Source organism: Mobula hypostoma, chromosome X2 (genome assembly GCF_963921235.1).
Source record: "Mobula hypostoma chromosome X2, sMobHyp1.1, whole genome shotgun sequence".
NCBI lineage: Eukaryota > Metazoa > Chordata > Chondrichthyes > Myliobatiformes > Myliobatidae > Mobula > Mobula hypostoma.
Window position 1 is genome coordinate 39,883,844 of NC_086129.1, and position 17,907 is coordinate 39,901,750.

General features: G+C 40.3%; 1 protein-coding gene across 2 annotated transcripts in view; it reads right to left on the reverse strand.

Annotated features, from left to right (window-relative positions):
* sorl1 (sortilin-related receptor, L(DLR class) A repeats containing) overlaps positions 1-17,907 on the reverse strand; it is a 258,600-nt gene that overhangs the window by 25,696 nt on the left and 214,997 nt on the right. For both annotated transcript variants that reach the window (XM_063038299.1, XM_063038298.1), the window contains exons 41-45: positions 17,641-17,825; positions 8,633-8,752; positions 7,633-7,797; positions 6,591-6,765; positions 3,206-3,312 (exon numbers count right to left, since the gene is read on the reverse strand). In XM_063038299.1, coding sequence (XP_062894369.1) covers positions 3,206-3,312; positions 6,591-6,765; positions 7,633-7,797; positions 8,633-8,752; positions 17,641-17,825 — 752 coding nt within the window. The remainder of the gene's footprint in view (positions 1-3,205; positions 3,313-6,590; positions 6,766-7,632; positions 7,798-8,632; positions 8,753-17,640; positions 17,826-17,907) is intronic.

The following is a 17,907-nucleotide window of genomic DNA, read 5'->3' on the forward strand; positions in this document are numbered from 1 at the left end:
CAAATTGTGTAAACAATTAAAAAAACATAATTCTGAGTTGTAGCGTCTGAACGTGAGTCTATAAGGTGTGGAAGTAGTAGAGCATTAAGGTGAATGAAATTATCCATGCTGGCTCAGGAGCTGAATTGAAGGGTAATAACTGTTTCTAAAAGTCCTAATCTGTCCAACCTCTCCCTATAACTCAATCCTTTAAGTCCTGGCAACATCCTTGCAAGTTGTTTCTGCACTCTTTATGGTTTAATGATATCTTTCCTGTAGCTGAGCAATTAAAACTGAAAATAATACTCCAAATGCACTCTCATGAGTGCCCTGTTTGACCCCAAGCAACTTGCTCCAAATGTTAGACTTAATGCCATGGTTTAAAGGGGCCAGTGTACTAAAAGCCTTTTTCACCACCCTGTCTACCTACATCTCCACTATAAGTGAACCACGTGCTCATACTACAACAGTCCCAGCACCCTAACATTCACTATGAAAATCCTACCTGGATTAGACTTTACCCTAAATTACAGCACCTTGCACTTAACCAAATTAAACTTAGTTTTCCCATTCCTTGGCCCACTTACATAACCAATCAAGAGCTCACTATAATTTTTGATAATCTTCTTCAACGTCCACTATACCACCTATTTTAGTGTCAGCTGTAAACGTACATTCTTATCCAAATCATTGATAGAGATGGCAAACAACAATGGGTGCAGCATTGACCCAAGGCACACCAGAAGGCACTGGTATTCAGTTTAAGAAACAGCCTTCTACCATCACCCTCTGCTTTCTACCAACAAGTTAATTGTGTATTCAATTAGTCAGCCCTCCCTGGATTTCATTAAAAAAATCCTAATGAACCCTGTACAAACCACATTTATTGCCCTGCCCTCAACATGGACATCTCATCAAAACAAAAAAACAACTCAATCAAGCTCATAAGCAAATGCTTTGAGAGGCTGGTCAAGGACTACATCTGCAGCTTGCTACCACCCACACTGGACCCCCTACAATTCGCCTACCAACACAACCGATGGACAGATGACGCAATAGCCACAGCTCTACACACCGTTCTTAAACGCCTGGAGAAGGATGCTTATGTGAGAATGCTGTTCTTGGACTACAGTTCAGCATTCAACACCACAATTCCCTCCAGGCTCGACAAAAAGCTCAGAGACCTCGCCCTTCACCCTGCCTTGTGTAGCTGGATCATGGACTTCCTGTCAGATCGCTGGCAGGTGGCAAGGGTGGGCTCCCTCACATCTGCCCCTCTGACCCCTAACACAGGTGCCTGCAGGGCTATGTCCTAAGCCCCCTCCTTTACTCCCTGTATACCCATGACTATGTCGCCACCCACAGCTCCAACCTGCTAATTAAATTTGCTGACGATACTACATTGATTGGCCTAATCTCAAATAATAATGAGGCAGCCTACAGAGAAGTCATCACCCTGACACAGTGGTGTCAAGAAAAAAAAACCTCTCCCTCAATGTCACAAAAACAAAGAAGCTGTTTATGGATTACAGGAGGAATGGAGACAGGCTAATCCCTATTGATATCAATGGATCTGAGGTTGAGAGGGTGAACAGCTTTAAGTTCCCCAGCATACCGAAGATTTCACGTGGTCTGTACATACTGGCTGTGTGGTAGAAAAAGCACAATAGCGCCTCTTTAACGTCAGACAGTTGAAGGAATTTGGTATGGGCCCCCAAATCCTGAGAATTTTCTATTGGGGTATAATTGAGAGCATCCAGACTGGCTGCATCACTTCCTGGTATGGGAACTGTACTTCCCTCAATTGCAAGACTCTGCAGAGAGTGGTACGGACAACCCAGTGCATCTGTAGACATGAACTTCCCACTATTCAGGACATTTACAAAGACAGGTATGTAAAAAGGGCCCGAAGGATCATTGGAGACACAAGTCACCTCAACCACAAACTTCCAGCTGCTGCCATCTGGAAAACGGTACCGCAGCATAAAAGCCAGGACCAACAGGCTCCAGGACAGCTTCTTCCACCAGGCCATCACACTAATTAATTCATGCTGATACAACTGTATTTCTATGTTATGTTGACTGCCCTACTGTACATTTATTATAAATTACTATAAATTGCACATTTAGACAGACACATAACCTAAAGATTTTTACTCATGTATATGAAGGATGCAAGTAACCAATTCAATGACACAATATTGCATGCGCAAAGCCATGCTGACTCCATCCACATTTCCAGATTGACATACATCCTTTCCCTCAGAATCCTCTCCAGTAACTTAAGTACTACAGATAATAGACTTATTGGTCTATGGTTCCCAGGATTTTCTTAATGGTCCTTCATAAATCAAGGGGCAACATTCACAACGTCCATTCTACAGGCACCTTACCCATGGCTAATGATGATACAAATATCTCAGCCAGGACCCCACGATTTTTGCTCTAACCTCCCAGATTTCTTGGAATTACATGAACAGGCTCTGGTGATCTGCCTACCATTAATCATTTTAAGATATCCAGCACCTCAACTGTAATGTGGACTTTCCCCAAGACCACACCATTTACTTTTCCTCAAACCAAAATCTTCACATCTTTCTCCATATTAAAATCAGAAGAGAAATACTCATTAAGGACTTTGCCCATCTTCTGTAGCTCCACACAAAATATATCCCCTTTGGTCTTTGAGGGGTCTGTTCTCTCTTAAATTACTCTATTCCACTTAATCTCTTTCCATTCCTCTTAGTCTTCTTTGTCAAAAGAGGAATGAGAATAAACCTTTTGGCTTATCCAAAATCATTTCATGTAATGGTCCAATAGCTAATACAGATTTTCCACTGAAGTATGAACTGAAATGGCAGAGGGAAATTCAACTGCTTCCTTCACTCTTACCAAGTTACAATGTCATATTATGAGAGGAGTGGAGGAATTGCCCCTTTTATTCAGAAACGAGCAAGTAGAAATATTATAGTAACAGTGCAGAATAGTGTAACTATTACAAAATAGTTACAATTCCTGTAATGTTCAATTGTCAGTGTGTATAAACCTAAATTAATTTGGGTGAGAATATCCATGATTTATAAACTGCAATCCAAAAAAGTTTTAAGATTAGCTTTCTTAATTTTTGGCTTATTCTACTGGACAATTTAATGCTAACTGACTTGAAATAAAATTGGAGTCAGTTCAAAATAAATAACTGCAACTTTTGATCATGTTTTACACTTACCCTGCTGTCATTAAAGCTCCGTTCTTTTAATCTGAGGTTCTTCCAGAACAGCAGGATGTGGTCTTTCTCTGGTATGATTTTCAGTGACTCTGGTGCCGACAGAGGGACTGCCACAAGAGAACAAAATGAAAATATGGACACAATGAGATATTCAAACTATCAAAAAAACCGTAACACCACCATCTGCCTCCAGCAACCCTCCTAACAGACAGAGCTCATTGTTCAGTGCATTCCAGATACATTCTTCACAACGTATCTGGCCCTAAGCAAAGGTCTTGGTCAATTTCTTCAGATCATTGTCACCATTCCCGTGGCACAAAAGCATGAAGAAAATTCAAAAATATATTGATGCATTTTCAAATCATTTGGCATATTATGAACACTGGCTCTGGGATATCAGGATAGTTGAAGGTGGTCAATGGCTCAAAATAGTTTTGCATGCAAATATAACTAAAATGCCCAGACTACCCAGATGGCACGTGCCATTTTCAAAACAGGCAATAATCCCTGAAACTATTACAATTTTATATAGTGTTCATACAAATCAGAGTTAAAATTAAACAGCTCTTCATTCCAACTAAAGTGTTTGGAAATTAGATCTGATTGTAATTATTTAGTCAACAACATTTCAGACCCATTAAACTACTTATTATAGGCACTGACGAAGATAGCCATTTTAGGATTACAGAAGTAGACTGACAGCAGTTATTACTTTTGCTAGATCCCTAAACACAGAGCAAGGAAAACAAGCCTACTGCACTAGCCATATCATTCTGGAGCGTCACTCATGATGAACACCAATAAAGACCGTTGAAGTTAAAATAACGCAAAGAAAAATAGTTGATGCAATAATGAAAGAAGGGCAATAATTAGCATTTTTGCAGTTACCAAGGTAAAACAGTAGGTGGCATGGAACAATTGCAAGAGAATTATTATACAATTTGTTCTGGTTTAATTGATTTAAGGGCTTACTATTCATAAATATTACATGCATTTCAATGCTATTTTTAAAAAGATTTGATTTCTATTTGCTTTTAATTGTTTCTAAAAGTCAGGAAACCAAATAACATCAAGCTTGTGCTTGATTTGAGTAGAGGCATCTCACCATTGCCAGAAATTCGCAGCCCACAATCTACCAAGATTCTGTGCTTAGTTCATATAGAAAATATTTACTTACTCAGTCTGGTGGACCTCACAACGATTTTTTTCTAATCCACATTGCCACATGAGAAGGCAAATATTTTTTACCAAATTTAAATAAGCACTGTTTTCACTTGGATATTAAAAACTATACCAGAATAGTTAGGGAAAGAAACTGCACTATCCTTTTCTGAGTGTCCTTGACCTTGAACAGCCATTAGGATTCATTCTCCTGAAATTCTGACGAGAGGCAAGCTTAGTACAATATTCAAAACTATTTGAGGGTATTTCATTCTGGTAGGAGAGTCTTGAACAGAGTCTCAGAGTAGGGAAAGGGCAACTGATACAGAGGAGGAACTTTTCTCCCCCCCCCCCCCCAAGAGTAACAAATCTTCAGAATTCTCTCAGAGAGATGGCAATATCAAGTCATTAACACCGACACAGATACATTTCTGCACAAGGAAATTAAGAGCTATAGCAATCAGCTCAGAAAATGGAGTTGATGACAAAGATTGGATAAAAAGCCATCATTTTATTAACTGCCACAGCAGACATTGTATGGCCTAATCTGCTCTGATATCCTAAACCCTGTAGCAACCTCATTCAAAATCTAATGTCGTGAATATTTGATTTTTTATCATGTACATCTCCAAAAAGATTACTGCACTGCTGCTGAAAAAATGTCTGAATAGTATTTCTGCGTGAATACTACTAATCATGACTTGTTTTAAGACAAAACTGAATGACAACTATTAGAAGCATCCAAAACACTATGTAGAGTGCAAGTGTGTTACAGGAATAATAATTCAGTTTTTTAGCTTTTAATATTTCTCCTTTTTCCAAAAGAATCAAGATACAGCATAATGGTGCAACAGTTAGTTCTGCTCACAACTTCAGGAATCAAGGTTTGACCCTGATCTTTGGTATTGTTTGTGTGGAGCATTAGTGTTCTCTTGTGATTTTCTGACAGATGCTCCAGTTCCCTCACACCTCTGCTCGCTTAGCTTGGTTCCCCAGGTGCTCAACTCTGGAAGAGCTCATGTGATAAGCAGTTCTTTGGAATAAATTTGAACTACCTGTGCATACACCTTGAGGAGATTTTAAAGATAATACAGCAAAACACAAACACAGAACTTAAATGTTTTTGGCAAAATTTCCACCTCAGCCAACAGAATCATAGATATTTTAAGCTAGATCATGCAGACTGTTATTGCTGGCAGTTCCAATCAATGCTCAACTGTTGAAAATTGTGACCCAGACTTCCACATCTGCACATCTCCGACTGATAGATTCTGACTCAGCTAGTGCAGTCATGTTGGGATTCCCCAACATCATGCTTGAGAAATCGCCCTCTGATCCTGCTCCAGGTGGGCAGGGTGAGCCAAAGCTGCTCATCAACCACTAGTACAGATTTTTCAATGCTTAAATAAACCTGTGTTTACTTGTTTGTTTACAACACTTCAAAGTAATTACGTTTTGAATCTGGAAACGTAAACTGTGCTGGCTATATAAATGATTTTGCGTGGCCACTCCAGTGAATGATATTTGTAATCTGTCAAGTAGGGTGCCGCGCACAATTCTGATTTGATGGAGACAGACGTGAGAGAACGGAGGAACATCTGGAGAAACTTCTGAAACGCCTTTTTCGCTGCCGCTGTTACTGTGTGATCCTGAATCTCCGGAGGGGAAGGCCCTGAATCCTCGGCTTTGCTTGTTGCTCAGCGGCTGGGACGGGTCGAAGCACTCGGCAGAGATGGTGCTCGGTGCTGAAGGGCTGGTCGGAGGCTCGAAGTTTTCGGACAGACTCAGAGTTGGCTGGGGTCGGGTGCTTCCAATGCATCGACAGTTGTCAGTGCCTGGAGGTTTATAGCAGAGGGAGTTTTTCCCTTCTGCCTCCTGCTATCCGGGACTATCGGGAGTCGATCGGGACTTTGAGACTTTTTTTTTACTGTTCCCATGGTCTGTTCTTTATCAAATTATGGTATTGCTTTACACTGCTGTAACTATACATTATAATTATGTGGTCTTGTCAGTGTTGGTCTTTGGTTTGTCCTGTTTTTTTTCTGACATCACTCTGGAGGAACATTGTATCATTACTTAATGCATGCATGCATTTCTAAATGACAAATCTTATCTAATCTTTCTTCAAGCTTGCAACCTGTTTTTTCCCTAGCAGTTAGTAATTACATTCCCTGGTCATATGCACCCTTTTCATAAAGGATTTAAGTCTTACAATTTCGCTCACCTGTGTTAAGAGACACAGTTGCTTCTTTGCTCATATTTAACAGTCTAATGACCACAGTGTACTTTCCACCTGGTTCCAGCTGCTTCACGATATATTCCACTGTGTTGTTCTTTGAGACCACCTTGTAACTTTTTTCAGTTTGACGAATGGAATCTTTTACAAGAATTACATAAGTCTGGGAAACAAACAAATTTGATTAGTGACTAGCACATGTTCTTTCAGTTATTAGAGCAGTAAGAAACTATTTGGCTATAAAATAAAACCCAGAAGAGTCAACCATACATGTTTAAAAAGACTGTTTGCAAGGCTGGTTATCCACATAGCATTTACAGGAGCACAGAATGAATATAGTTCCTGTTCTGAAGCACAAGTGGCCTGCTGGGAGAGGTGACTAATTGGAGCCAAGAACCATGCAATCCCTTGAGCACCATCAAAATGCCTCTTAATAGTATGCCATTTTTAATACTAATTATCTACACTGCTATGCAAAAGTCCCAAATAAAAACATACTCAGTTATAAGATCACAAGACTCTAAGATACAGGTGCAAAATTAGGTCATTTGGCCCATCGAGTATGCTCCACCATTTCATCATGGTTGATCCAATTTTCTTCTCAGACTCAATCTCCTACCTTCTCCTCATATCCCTTCATGCCCTGACCAATCAAGAATCTATCAACATCTGCCTCAAATATACATAAAGATTTGGCCTCCACAGATTAATAAATTGGCACCACCCTTATTTAGCCAGAACAACCACTACTTGTGTATCATCCCATCACAGAATTCCCTTCACTCTCTCTTCCCCTCTTCCTTCTCTGAACCTTAGAACAAGTTGGCCGAGCTTGTCCTGACTTTGAATGCAAAATCAACAATTTAAAAGATCAGACAGATCCTGTCTAACCAGAATACTTCCTACTTTAACAGAGCCTCACTGTTCTTTGTCCACTGGCATTTATTAAGCCCATAGTGTCTTTTAAAAGGCTGTGGTGCATTGGGGATAAAAAATATACAAATTATCTGTAGACAGGGCAAACACTCACTAAGCTTTCATTCAGCAGGTCATATGGAGGCTGCCATTTCAATACAACAAATGTCTTGTCCTCCTTCACAATGTGCAAGCGGCGAGGTGGCAGCCGGTTATCAGGTATCATCTTAACAGCAACATATTCAGATGGTGGCCCCATATATGGGACAACAACACGAACCTAGAAATATATATAGAAAATTAAAAAGTGATCGCAGGTAAAGTGAACCACCTCAAGCTTTCTATAATCACATACATATTTTAAATAAATATTATGCATAAAACTAAATAAGGACAGCTCAGTGATGTCAAATCAATGTCATCTGGCAGTTTGAACAAGGAATACATGTTCAAAACTTGAGACTGCCTCCACATTTCATACCTTTCTTGAAAGGATTGATAAAACTATCAAAAATCCAGTGTTATTGCACTCATTTTATAGGTACAAGTTCAACACCAAAGCATCCAATATAATTCATTCCAGAACACCTGCCCCAATAGTAAAGGTTTCTATAAAACCAACATGTTAAACAGCTGTGAGGATTTCAGGAAATATAATTAGAAAACTTCTAAACTCACCTGAATTGGATTGCATTTCAAACTGACCACACATTGCATGTGCTATACATATCATTATTTTTCAAGTGTAAGAATTTTTTTTTATGATTAGGATTCTCCCTCAAGCTACACATTAATCTTACAGTTCACAATCAGCCACCATGCGAGTACTTCTCAAAGAACCCACGTTATACTCTCCAAAATGTTATGATATCCAGGCACCACCAGGAATGACACCTGAAAACCACCAGTCACAAGCATTCGACAATGGTGAAGTAATTTCTCAATGTTTTTCTAACATCCTCATTTGGCAGTCTCATTAGGCTAATCTCTTTGTTAAGTTTGGGTTCAGAAGGAATCAATCCAACTTCAAGTGACAAGATTAAAATTTTATCATATTTCCATGCAAACAATAACTGACCTTCAGCAGGTAAAAGTACAATAAATGAAATATTTACCAAGAATAGATACTGCTCATCACTGTTCACTATCACCATGAGATGGTTCTTGGATGATTTAACATAATTTGGATTCCGATACAGTTCCAAAAACGACGTGGCAAAGAAAACACCATAAACCTGTTAACAAAGTAAGATTGTTACTGTCAAGTTATTTCTGGACAACCTTAATTTCCAATGATAACTTGTTATCATTGCGTACAAGAACTAGCAAGAAACTAAATAAAGTATGCTTTATTGTAGCTCAAGTAAAAAGAAATTAATGGTAAATTTGGATTTCCAGAAGGCTTGTCGAGAAAAGATCATGCACAGGAAGCTGGTTAGCAAGGTTAGGGCACATGGAATTAGGAGTATCATACTGACACGTATTGAAATTTGGTTATTGTACAGAGAGCAAAGCATAAGGCTAGTTGCAGCTAGGGGTACTGTAATAGTTAACCCTTCAGTCCCAGCTAATCACCATCTACTGTACATCAATGGATAAATCAATAATGTCGATATAATAACAATAAATAAGACAATATATCAATGACTAAAGATACAAATGTATTTAAGTCTGTTGCCAGTACTAGGTGGGATTGTGAGTACAGAAGATCATGTAAAGAGCCAACAAGGGAATATGAACAAGCTGAGTCAGTGGACAAGAACATACCAGATAGAATACAACATGAAAAATATATAGTAGTCCATTTTGCTGCACAAAGGAAAAGCAGCAAATTTGTTAAATGGTGACAGATCGACTAGTGTTCAACAAGACCTCGGTATCCTTGTACACAAGGTACTGAAAGCCATCATACAGGTGCAGCAGGCACTGAAGACAAATGGTATGCCAGCCTTTATTACATGAGGGTTTGATTACAGGAATATGCAAGACTTAACTACAAATATACATGTTTTTGGTGTTTGTGGCCTTTTTATCCAGAAGAGGATATATTTGACACAAAGGGAGTGAAATCAAAGTACTGTTATATTATTGTTACATATTTTGAGATCCAGTGAAAGAAAAGCTTTTGATTTGAATGCCAGACAGCTCAAAACATACAGTTACACTAAGTAAAAAGAAAACAGAATGCAGAATATAGTGTTAACAGTTAGAGAAAGTGCAGTGTACGTACACAAATAAAGATCAATAGTCACAGCAATGTAGATTCAGAGACTCTGGTAACAGTAGGTTAGAAGCTGTCTGAGTCTGGTGGTTCATTCTCTCGGGCTTTTGCATCTTTCACGCAGTGGGAGAGGGGAGATGAGAGAATGCTAGAGTGAGCAGGGTCTTTCATTATGATGGCTGCTTTCCCAAGGCAGTGGGAAGTATAAATGGAATCCATGGAGGGAAGATTGGTTTGCATGGTGGACTGGGTTGTCAACTTGCTGCAATTTCTTGCGGTCCTAAAATGCTTCCAGCAGTTTATGAGAGTGTCCAGGGATAGCTGTTTTGCTGTGTGAAGATATTAAGTAGACTAGGACAGGAAAAAAGACCATAAGACAAAGACAAAGGAGAAGTCGGCCATTTGGCCCATCAAATCTGCTCCGCCATTTTATCATGAGCTGATCCATTCTCCCATTTAGTCCCACTCCCCTGCCTTCTCACCATAACCTTTGATGCTCTGGCTACTCAGATACCTATCGATCTCTGCCTTAAATACACCCAGTGACTTGGTCTCCACTGCCACCCGTGGCAACAAATTCCACAGATTCACCACCCTCTGGCTAAAAAAATTTCTTTGCATCTTTGTTCTGAATGGGCGCCCTTCAATCCTTAAGTCATGCCCTCTCGTACTAGACTCCCCCATCATGGGAAACAACTTTGCCGCATCCACTCTGTCCATGTCTTTCAACATTTGAAATGTTTCTATGAGGTCTTCCCTCATTCTTCTAAACTCCAAGGAATACAGTCCAAGAACGGACAAACGTTCCCCATATGTTAACCCTCTCATTCCTGGAATCATTCTAGTGAATCTTCTCTGTACCCTCTCCAACGTCAGCACATCCTTTCTTAATTAAGGAGACCAAAACTACCCACAGTACTCCAAGTGAGGTCTCACCAGCACCTTATAGAGCCTCAACATCACATCCCTGCTCCTATACGCTATTCCTCTAGAAATGAATGCCAACATTGAATTCGCCTTCTTCACTACTGACTCAAAAAAGGACTGGAGCACCAGTCGTGAAGACTGCAACAGTACAATCGAGGGAGGAAGATGAACACAGAACTGCTTCGAATCTGTGCAATGACCATATTCAGGGATTCATCTTCAGATTTGTATGTATATGGCAGTCCTCACTGACTTCATCAAGTCGTGCATGGAGGAGTACGTGCCTTCAAGAACGTATCAGACATATCCAAGCCAGAAATCCTGGATGAATCAGGAAATATTCACTCTGTTGAGGGCCAGATCTGTACTGTTCAAGACCGGCATCCAGAACCCACCAAGACAAGCTGTGACCTACAGAAGGCCACTGCAAGAGTGAAAAGGCAATTCCTTGTGAATGGATGCACAATAGCTGTGCCAAAATTTGCATGCCATTATTTCCAATAAGGTGAAACCTAACAGCATAAATGGATGTGATGCCTCACTCCCTGATGATGAGCTCAACACTTTTCATTCACACTTTGAAAGGGAGAATAAAGACTACGTCAGTGCAAATCCCCACAGCACCTGGCAACCCTGTGATCTATCTTGGAGGCCGACATCAGAACATCTTTCAAGAGGGTGAACCTTTGCAAGGCCCCAGTGGCATTCCTGGCAGGGTACTGAAAATCTGTGCAAACCAACTGGATGGAATGCTCAAGGACATCTTCAACCTCACACTGCTGTAGTCAGAGGTTCCCAGCTGCTTTAAAAGATCATCAATCATACAGTGCCCAAGAAAAACAGAGTGAACTGCCTCAATGACTACCACCCAATAGCACTCATATCTACTGTGATGAGGTGCCTTGAGACGTTGGTCGTGGTTAAAATCAACTCCTGACCAAAGACCTAGACCCGCTGCTATTTACCTTCTGCCACAAAAGTGGATGCAATTTCATTGGCTCTCCACTCAGCCTTGAACTACCTGAACAACAGCAATACCCATGACAGGCTGCTGTTTATTGACTACATCTCAGCATTCAATACCATCAGCCCCCTAGTATTAACCAACAAGATTCAAAACTTCGTTCTCTGTACCTCCCCATGGAAATAGATCTTTGACTTTCTCATCAGGACATCACAGCCAGAGTGAAATGGAAAGAACATTTCCTCCTCAGTGGCACTAGGCACACCTGAAAGAAGCACATTTAGCCCACTGCTGTACACTCTATGCTCATGACTGTGTGGCTAGGCACAGCTAAAATGCCATTGATAAATGCGCTGATGACACCATTGTTGGTAGAATCTCAAATGGTGATGAGCAGGCACACAGGAATGGGTCAGATTGACCGGTTAAGTAGTGTTGCAACAACATCTTTGCACTCAATGTCAGTAAGACCAAAAAATTGATTGTGGACTTCAGAAAGGGGAAGTCAGGAGAACACACACAAGTCATCACTGAGGGTTCACCAGTGGAAAGGAGATCAGCTTGAAGTTCCTGGGTGTCAAGATCTGAGGATCTATCCTGGGCCCAACATATTGATATAATCATGAAGGCAGGCAGGCTAGCTGTTATATTTCATTAACAGTTGAGGAGATTTGGTATTCACAGACTCGAGCAAATTTCTACAGATGTACCATGGAGAGCCTGCTGACTGGTTGCATCACTGCTTGCTATGGAAGTTCTAATGCACAGGATTGAAAGAGGCTGCAGAGGGTTGTAGACTAAACAGCTCCCTCATAGGCATAAGCCTCCCCACCATTGATGACATCTTCAAAAAGCGCTGCCACAAGAAGCAGTATCCATCATTAAGGAAATTCGTCAACTAGGTCATGCCCCCTTCTCGTTATTGCCGTCAGAGAGGTGGTACAGGAGCTTAAAGATGCATACTGAACATTTTAGAAACCAATTTGCCCCCACCCAAATCGAACTTCTGAACAGTTCATGAATCCACAAATACCACTACCTTATTCCACTTTTGCAGTATTTATTATAGTAACTCAATAGTAATATTGTCTTGTACTGTACTGCTGCCACAAATCAAAAAAATTTTATGACTTATGTCAGCAATAATAAATCCAATTCTGTTTCCTTTTGTTCATCACAACTTAAAAATTCTCACAGGTTACATGCAAAACAATGTTTACTCTGATGGAGGAATCTAGGATGAGAGAGAGAAGAAATTTCTTCACATGAATGGTAGTGAACATTTCTTCAAGACAACTGTGGAAGCTCAGTCAATAATTTTCAATTGAAACGAAGAATTACGGGAATCAAGGAATGCAGAAATATTGCTGGAAAATGGCACTACGATGGAAGATCACCTGTGATCTTGAATGGTGAGCAGGATCAAAGGTTACAACGCCTCCACCTAGTTATTCTAATCAGAAGTGTAGACAAAATGACAATGTCTCTTCACTTAATTACTTTGTTAAAGGTTTAGCCTACAGATAAGTGCAATTTAAAAAATGACCAGAAGTTTTAGCTTTATTGATAGGAAAACAATCTGCATTTATCTGCACTATACTACATTGAACTGTCAGTGGCCAAGTCAAAGGTGATGATGAATCAGCATACAGGAGGGAGATTGAAAATTTGGCTGAGTGGTGCCACAACAACAACCTCTCACTCAATGTCAGCTAGACCGAGGAGGTGATTATTGACTTCAAGAGTAAGAAACCCAGGGTCCATCAGCCAGTTTTCATTTGGGGGTGGGGGGGGGGAAAGAGAGGAGAGAAGAGAAGAAATCAGATGTGGAGAGGGTCAGCAACTTCAAATTCCCCTGTGTTATCATTTCAGAGGATCTGTCCTGGGTCCAGCACTCAGGTGCCAGTATAAAGAAAGCATAGCAGTGCTTCTACTTCCTTGGAAGTTTGCAAAAATTTGGCATGTCATCTATAGAAGTTTGTCAAGGTTTTAGATGTGTGGTGGAGAGAATATTGACTGGTTATGGTGTCACGTACCCCGTGATGAGAATAAAGAACCAGCAGAAATAGAAACCACTTTGGAGTCTAGTATTGTTAATAACTAATAATATTTATTAATAACAACGCAATACGGTAAACTAACTGAAGGTAAATCAAACAGGTTAGCAAGAATTATATATATAAGTAAATCAGTAAGTGTGGAAAAATATGAACGAAAAACCACACTTCTTTAAGTCTAGGGGTACAATAGATACAGTGTTACGATGTTGAGTAAAGTTCAGTTCAGTTCGTGGTATTTAGTTGAATAGTGATGGAGAGAGAGTTGAGTCTTCAAGTGAGCTGTTGCCGTCGATCTTCTCGTCATCCTCCGAAATCCTTCACAAGTCACCGACTGTGACTTAACAAAGGGGACTGTACTTCAGTGTGGTTGAGCTGTCTACCCAGGCCAGGGTCGGACACATGGACAACTCCCCACCGGTCTTGCCTTTGAATTTTCACTGGCAGAGCAATTAGATCGATCCGCCTGATCGATCCTCCAAAACCACTCAGTGTCCTGATCATGTGTCTGAGGTCTGTATCATCTGACCTCCTATTTATCTTACCAGGCTAAGCATCACCTGTCATTCAAAGAGTCCCTCTTTCCTTTGTCTGTAAAGGAATGCAAGCAGGCAACAAGTCCTTGGAAGTGACATCAATAATGGCCTGTTGGTCACCATAGCAACCTTCGAGCTGCTCAGTGTTATCTCCAAAGTAAAACTCCAAAGTTACCTCCCGTGAGAGTCCAACCGTCAATCTTCGTCTCTCTCTTTTCAAAACAAACCATCAATGATAAATGACCCTCTCTGTCTCTCTTCAAACAGTTAATAGGGGCAATCCTGGATCCCCTCACAATGGAAATACCAATGCCAAGGGTCCTAATACCCTTGTATAGAAAAAGCCTTAAGTAGTAATGGATGCGGCCCAGTCCATCACGGATAAAACCCTCCCCACCATTGAGCACATCTACAGAGTGCTGTTACAGAAAAGCAGTGATCATCATCAAGGACCCCCACCATCCAAGCCATGCTCTCTTCTCACTTCTGCCATCAGGAAGGTACAGGTGCATCAGGACTTGCACCGCCAGGTTCTGGAACAGTTATAAACCCTCAACCATCAAGCTTTTGAACCAAGGGGGAAATCTTCACTCACCCCATCACTGAATTGTTCCCACAACCTATGAACTCACTTTCAAGAACTTTTCATCTCAGGTTCTTGACATTTATTGCTTAATTTTTCTTTGTTTTCCTCTATTTTTGAATTTGTACTCTTTGATAAATAAATTTACTTTTAACTTTGAAATTAATACTGAAGTTTGACATTCACACGAGAGTTAAAGCTGGAAATCTGCTAAATGATGTCAGCTATAACCACCTTCGCCACAAGTTTTGCTTTTGTAGTTGTTACAAAACCAAGTAAAAGAATCTAGTGTTTTAATTTTCACTATGACCTTTCATGTTAATATTTTTTAAATAAGACAGAATACTGGAGTTTGCTAAATATTCTGAAATTGAGATATTAAGTGTACCAAGCTAAAATTATTAAGCTAACATTCTAGTCTTGGTAAATAAATTTTATAAATGTGTATTGTTTACGCTTCCCCCTATTCTATTATAAAAAGGATGATTTTTTTTTAAAAATTATAAATGAAAAGCTTTTCACAAAATTTGACATTTGAGCTTCTATCTTAATCTTACATATATAAATTATCTATCTATTGCAAAAACAAGTCTAATTCTGCTTCTTTTGACCTTGAATGAACAAGGCTGGTGAATTAAAAACAGGAAACAAAGAAATGGCAGAAATGTGAAAAATGAAAGAACTTGTGAATATCCCAATCTTAAGGACACATGTATTAAGAAACTCATAGGGTTAAAGGCAGACAGATCTTGAGTGCAGGACCAATATCCTGCACTCAAGATTTTTAAAGGATGGGAGGGCAGCAGAGGATTAGAAAACAACCTCATTTCAAATGTAGGAAGAGATAAGGTGGGGGACTATAAGCCACTTAGTTTAACACCTATTGCTGGAAAGATGCTAGAGTTGATAATCAACGAGGAGACAACTAAGAGGATACATCAATACACTTGCGCGTTGATGCAAATAAAAAATCAGCCAATCGTGTAGCAGCAACTCAATGCATGATAGCATGCAGACATGGCAAGAGGTTCAGTAGTTGTTCAGAAATGTGATCCAAGTGACTTTGACCATGGAATAATTGTTGGTGCCAGATGGGGTGGTTTGAGGATCTCAGAAACTGATCTCCTGGGATTTTTTCCCCCCACACAACAGTCTTTCGAATTTACAGAGAACTGCATGAAAAAAAAACCAAATCCAGTAAACGGCAGTTCTGTGGGCAAAAACACCTTGTTAATGAGAGGTCAGAGGAGAATAGTCAAACTGGTTCAAACTGATAGGAAGGCAATAGTAGCTCAAATAACTATGCATTACAACAGCAGCGTGCAAAAGGGCATCTCTGAACGAACAACGTGTCAAGCCTTGAAGTGGATGGACTACAGCAGCAGAAAACACAATCAGAAATACACTCAGTGGCTACATTATTAGGTACAGGAGATACTCAAATCCAGTCGACAAGGTTAATGAAAGGTAACTTGTATTCGACAAATCTATTTGAATCTTTTGAGGATGGGAATCGGGAGAGTTGATAGAGAACCTGTAGATTTAGTACATTTAAAGGCATTTGACAGCGTCATATAAACTACTGTGCATAAATTAAGAGCACATAGCAGTGGAGGAAGTGTGTTAGCAAGGATTGCAAACCTGCTGTCACAGAAAACAGAATTAGGACAAATGATTTTTTCCAATGCAATTGACTGATACTTTCACAGGTTATTTTGTGGCAGCCCGCACACGCGGGACTCAAGCCACCATCGGGAGCCGCGGGCAGACACGCGGTAGCGCGTTTGGAACTATCCGCTCAGGGCGGACCTTCCGGAGACAGTCTGACATCACGTCCGCCCCGCGGGTTGCAAGGGCCCATGGGAGGGGAGATTTAAGCCCACGATTTTGAATCAGTAAAGGCATTCCGAGTTCAGCTCTCTCTGCCTCCATGTGTTTCTTTAGTAGCCACAGCACCAATAAGCAGGCACTCTAGAGCATAATCTGTCCTTTGAACAGATTTCACATGGTCAAAGGCAAACACTATCCCATTTCCTCTACTATAAAACATAATGACAGCAAGGCTGCTAATTGCCATGTTTCGCGGGTCAAAAGAAATGAGAAAGTGTAAAATAAGTATCAGTGTCTACAGAGAAGAACATAAAAGATAGCTCTCATTTTGGGCAATTATTGTTGGAGAGTGCATGTGGAATTAGTTCTGAACAGCATAAAACTCAACTGTTGCAAATCTATGTTCGAAAAAAGGGGAAGGAGGGGAATCAAAGGGAGGGAATGAGAAAGTGAGAAAAGAAAGGCTGAGAAGGTAACCAGAATGGGGAATGGAAAAAAAGAGAAAGGGAGAGGGAGAAAAAATTTCTGGAAGTTAGAGAAATTAGTTACAGTTCATGCTATCAGGCTGGAGGCTAACCAGACAGAATACGAGGTATCGTTCCTCCAAGCTGAGTTGGCCTTGTCAAGGCAGTAGAGGTGCCATCCTATCCCTTCTCACACCTCTTTATGCTGGCTTCTTCCCCAACATTTCTGTCCTGCTGAAGGGCCTTGGCCTAAAATGTCAACCGTTTATTCCCCTCCATAGATGCTGTCTAACTTGCCGAGTTCCTCCAGCACTTTGTGTCTCTTACAGAGGAATAACAGTTTGCTCCAATAATTACATATATGGAAGATATTTTTCTGGACTCAGCATTTATTAAGCAGAGATTGTCTTCTGTATGATTTCAGAGAAGAATGTGATAAAGCATGCCATGTTGTTTCTTATCCAGCAACCATGGAAACACTATCAAAAGGTCAATAAATACAATAGCTAACTGTTCTGCCTAGAATACACAGGCCACTTACCACATTAGTTGGGCCCCTCCAACTGCAGTCCACAGCAGTCTGATTGATTGGTACTGCTTGAAGTTTAGGAGCAGCTGGCATCGTTCCATTCGTTTTAGCATGTGTAATATATACTGGGCTATCTCCTTTCTGTGTTTTAGCCCATGTTGAAAACTCATAATCTGTTCCAGCAGTTAAATTGACAACTGTATAATAAAAATTATGAATCCATTGATACAATCAGAAAGACCAGACATTGTTCCAAGCAGCAGCTAGTGCACAAAATAA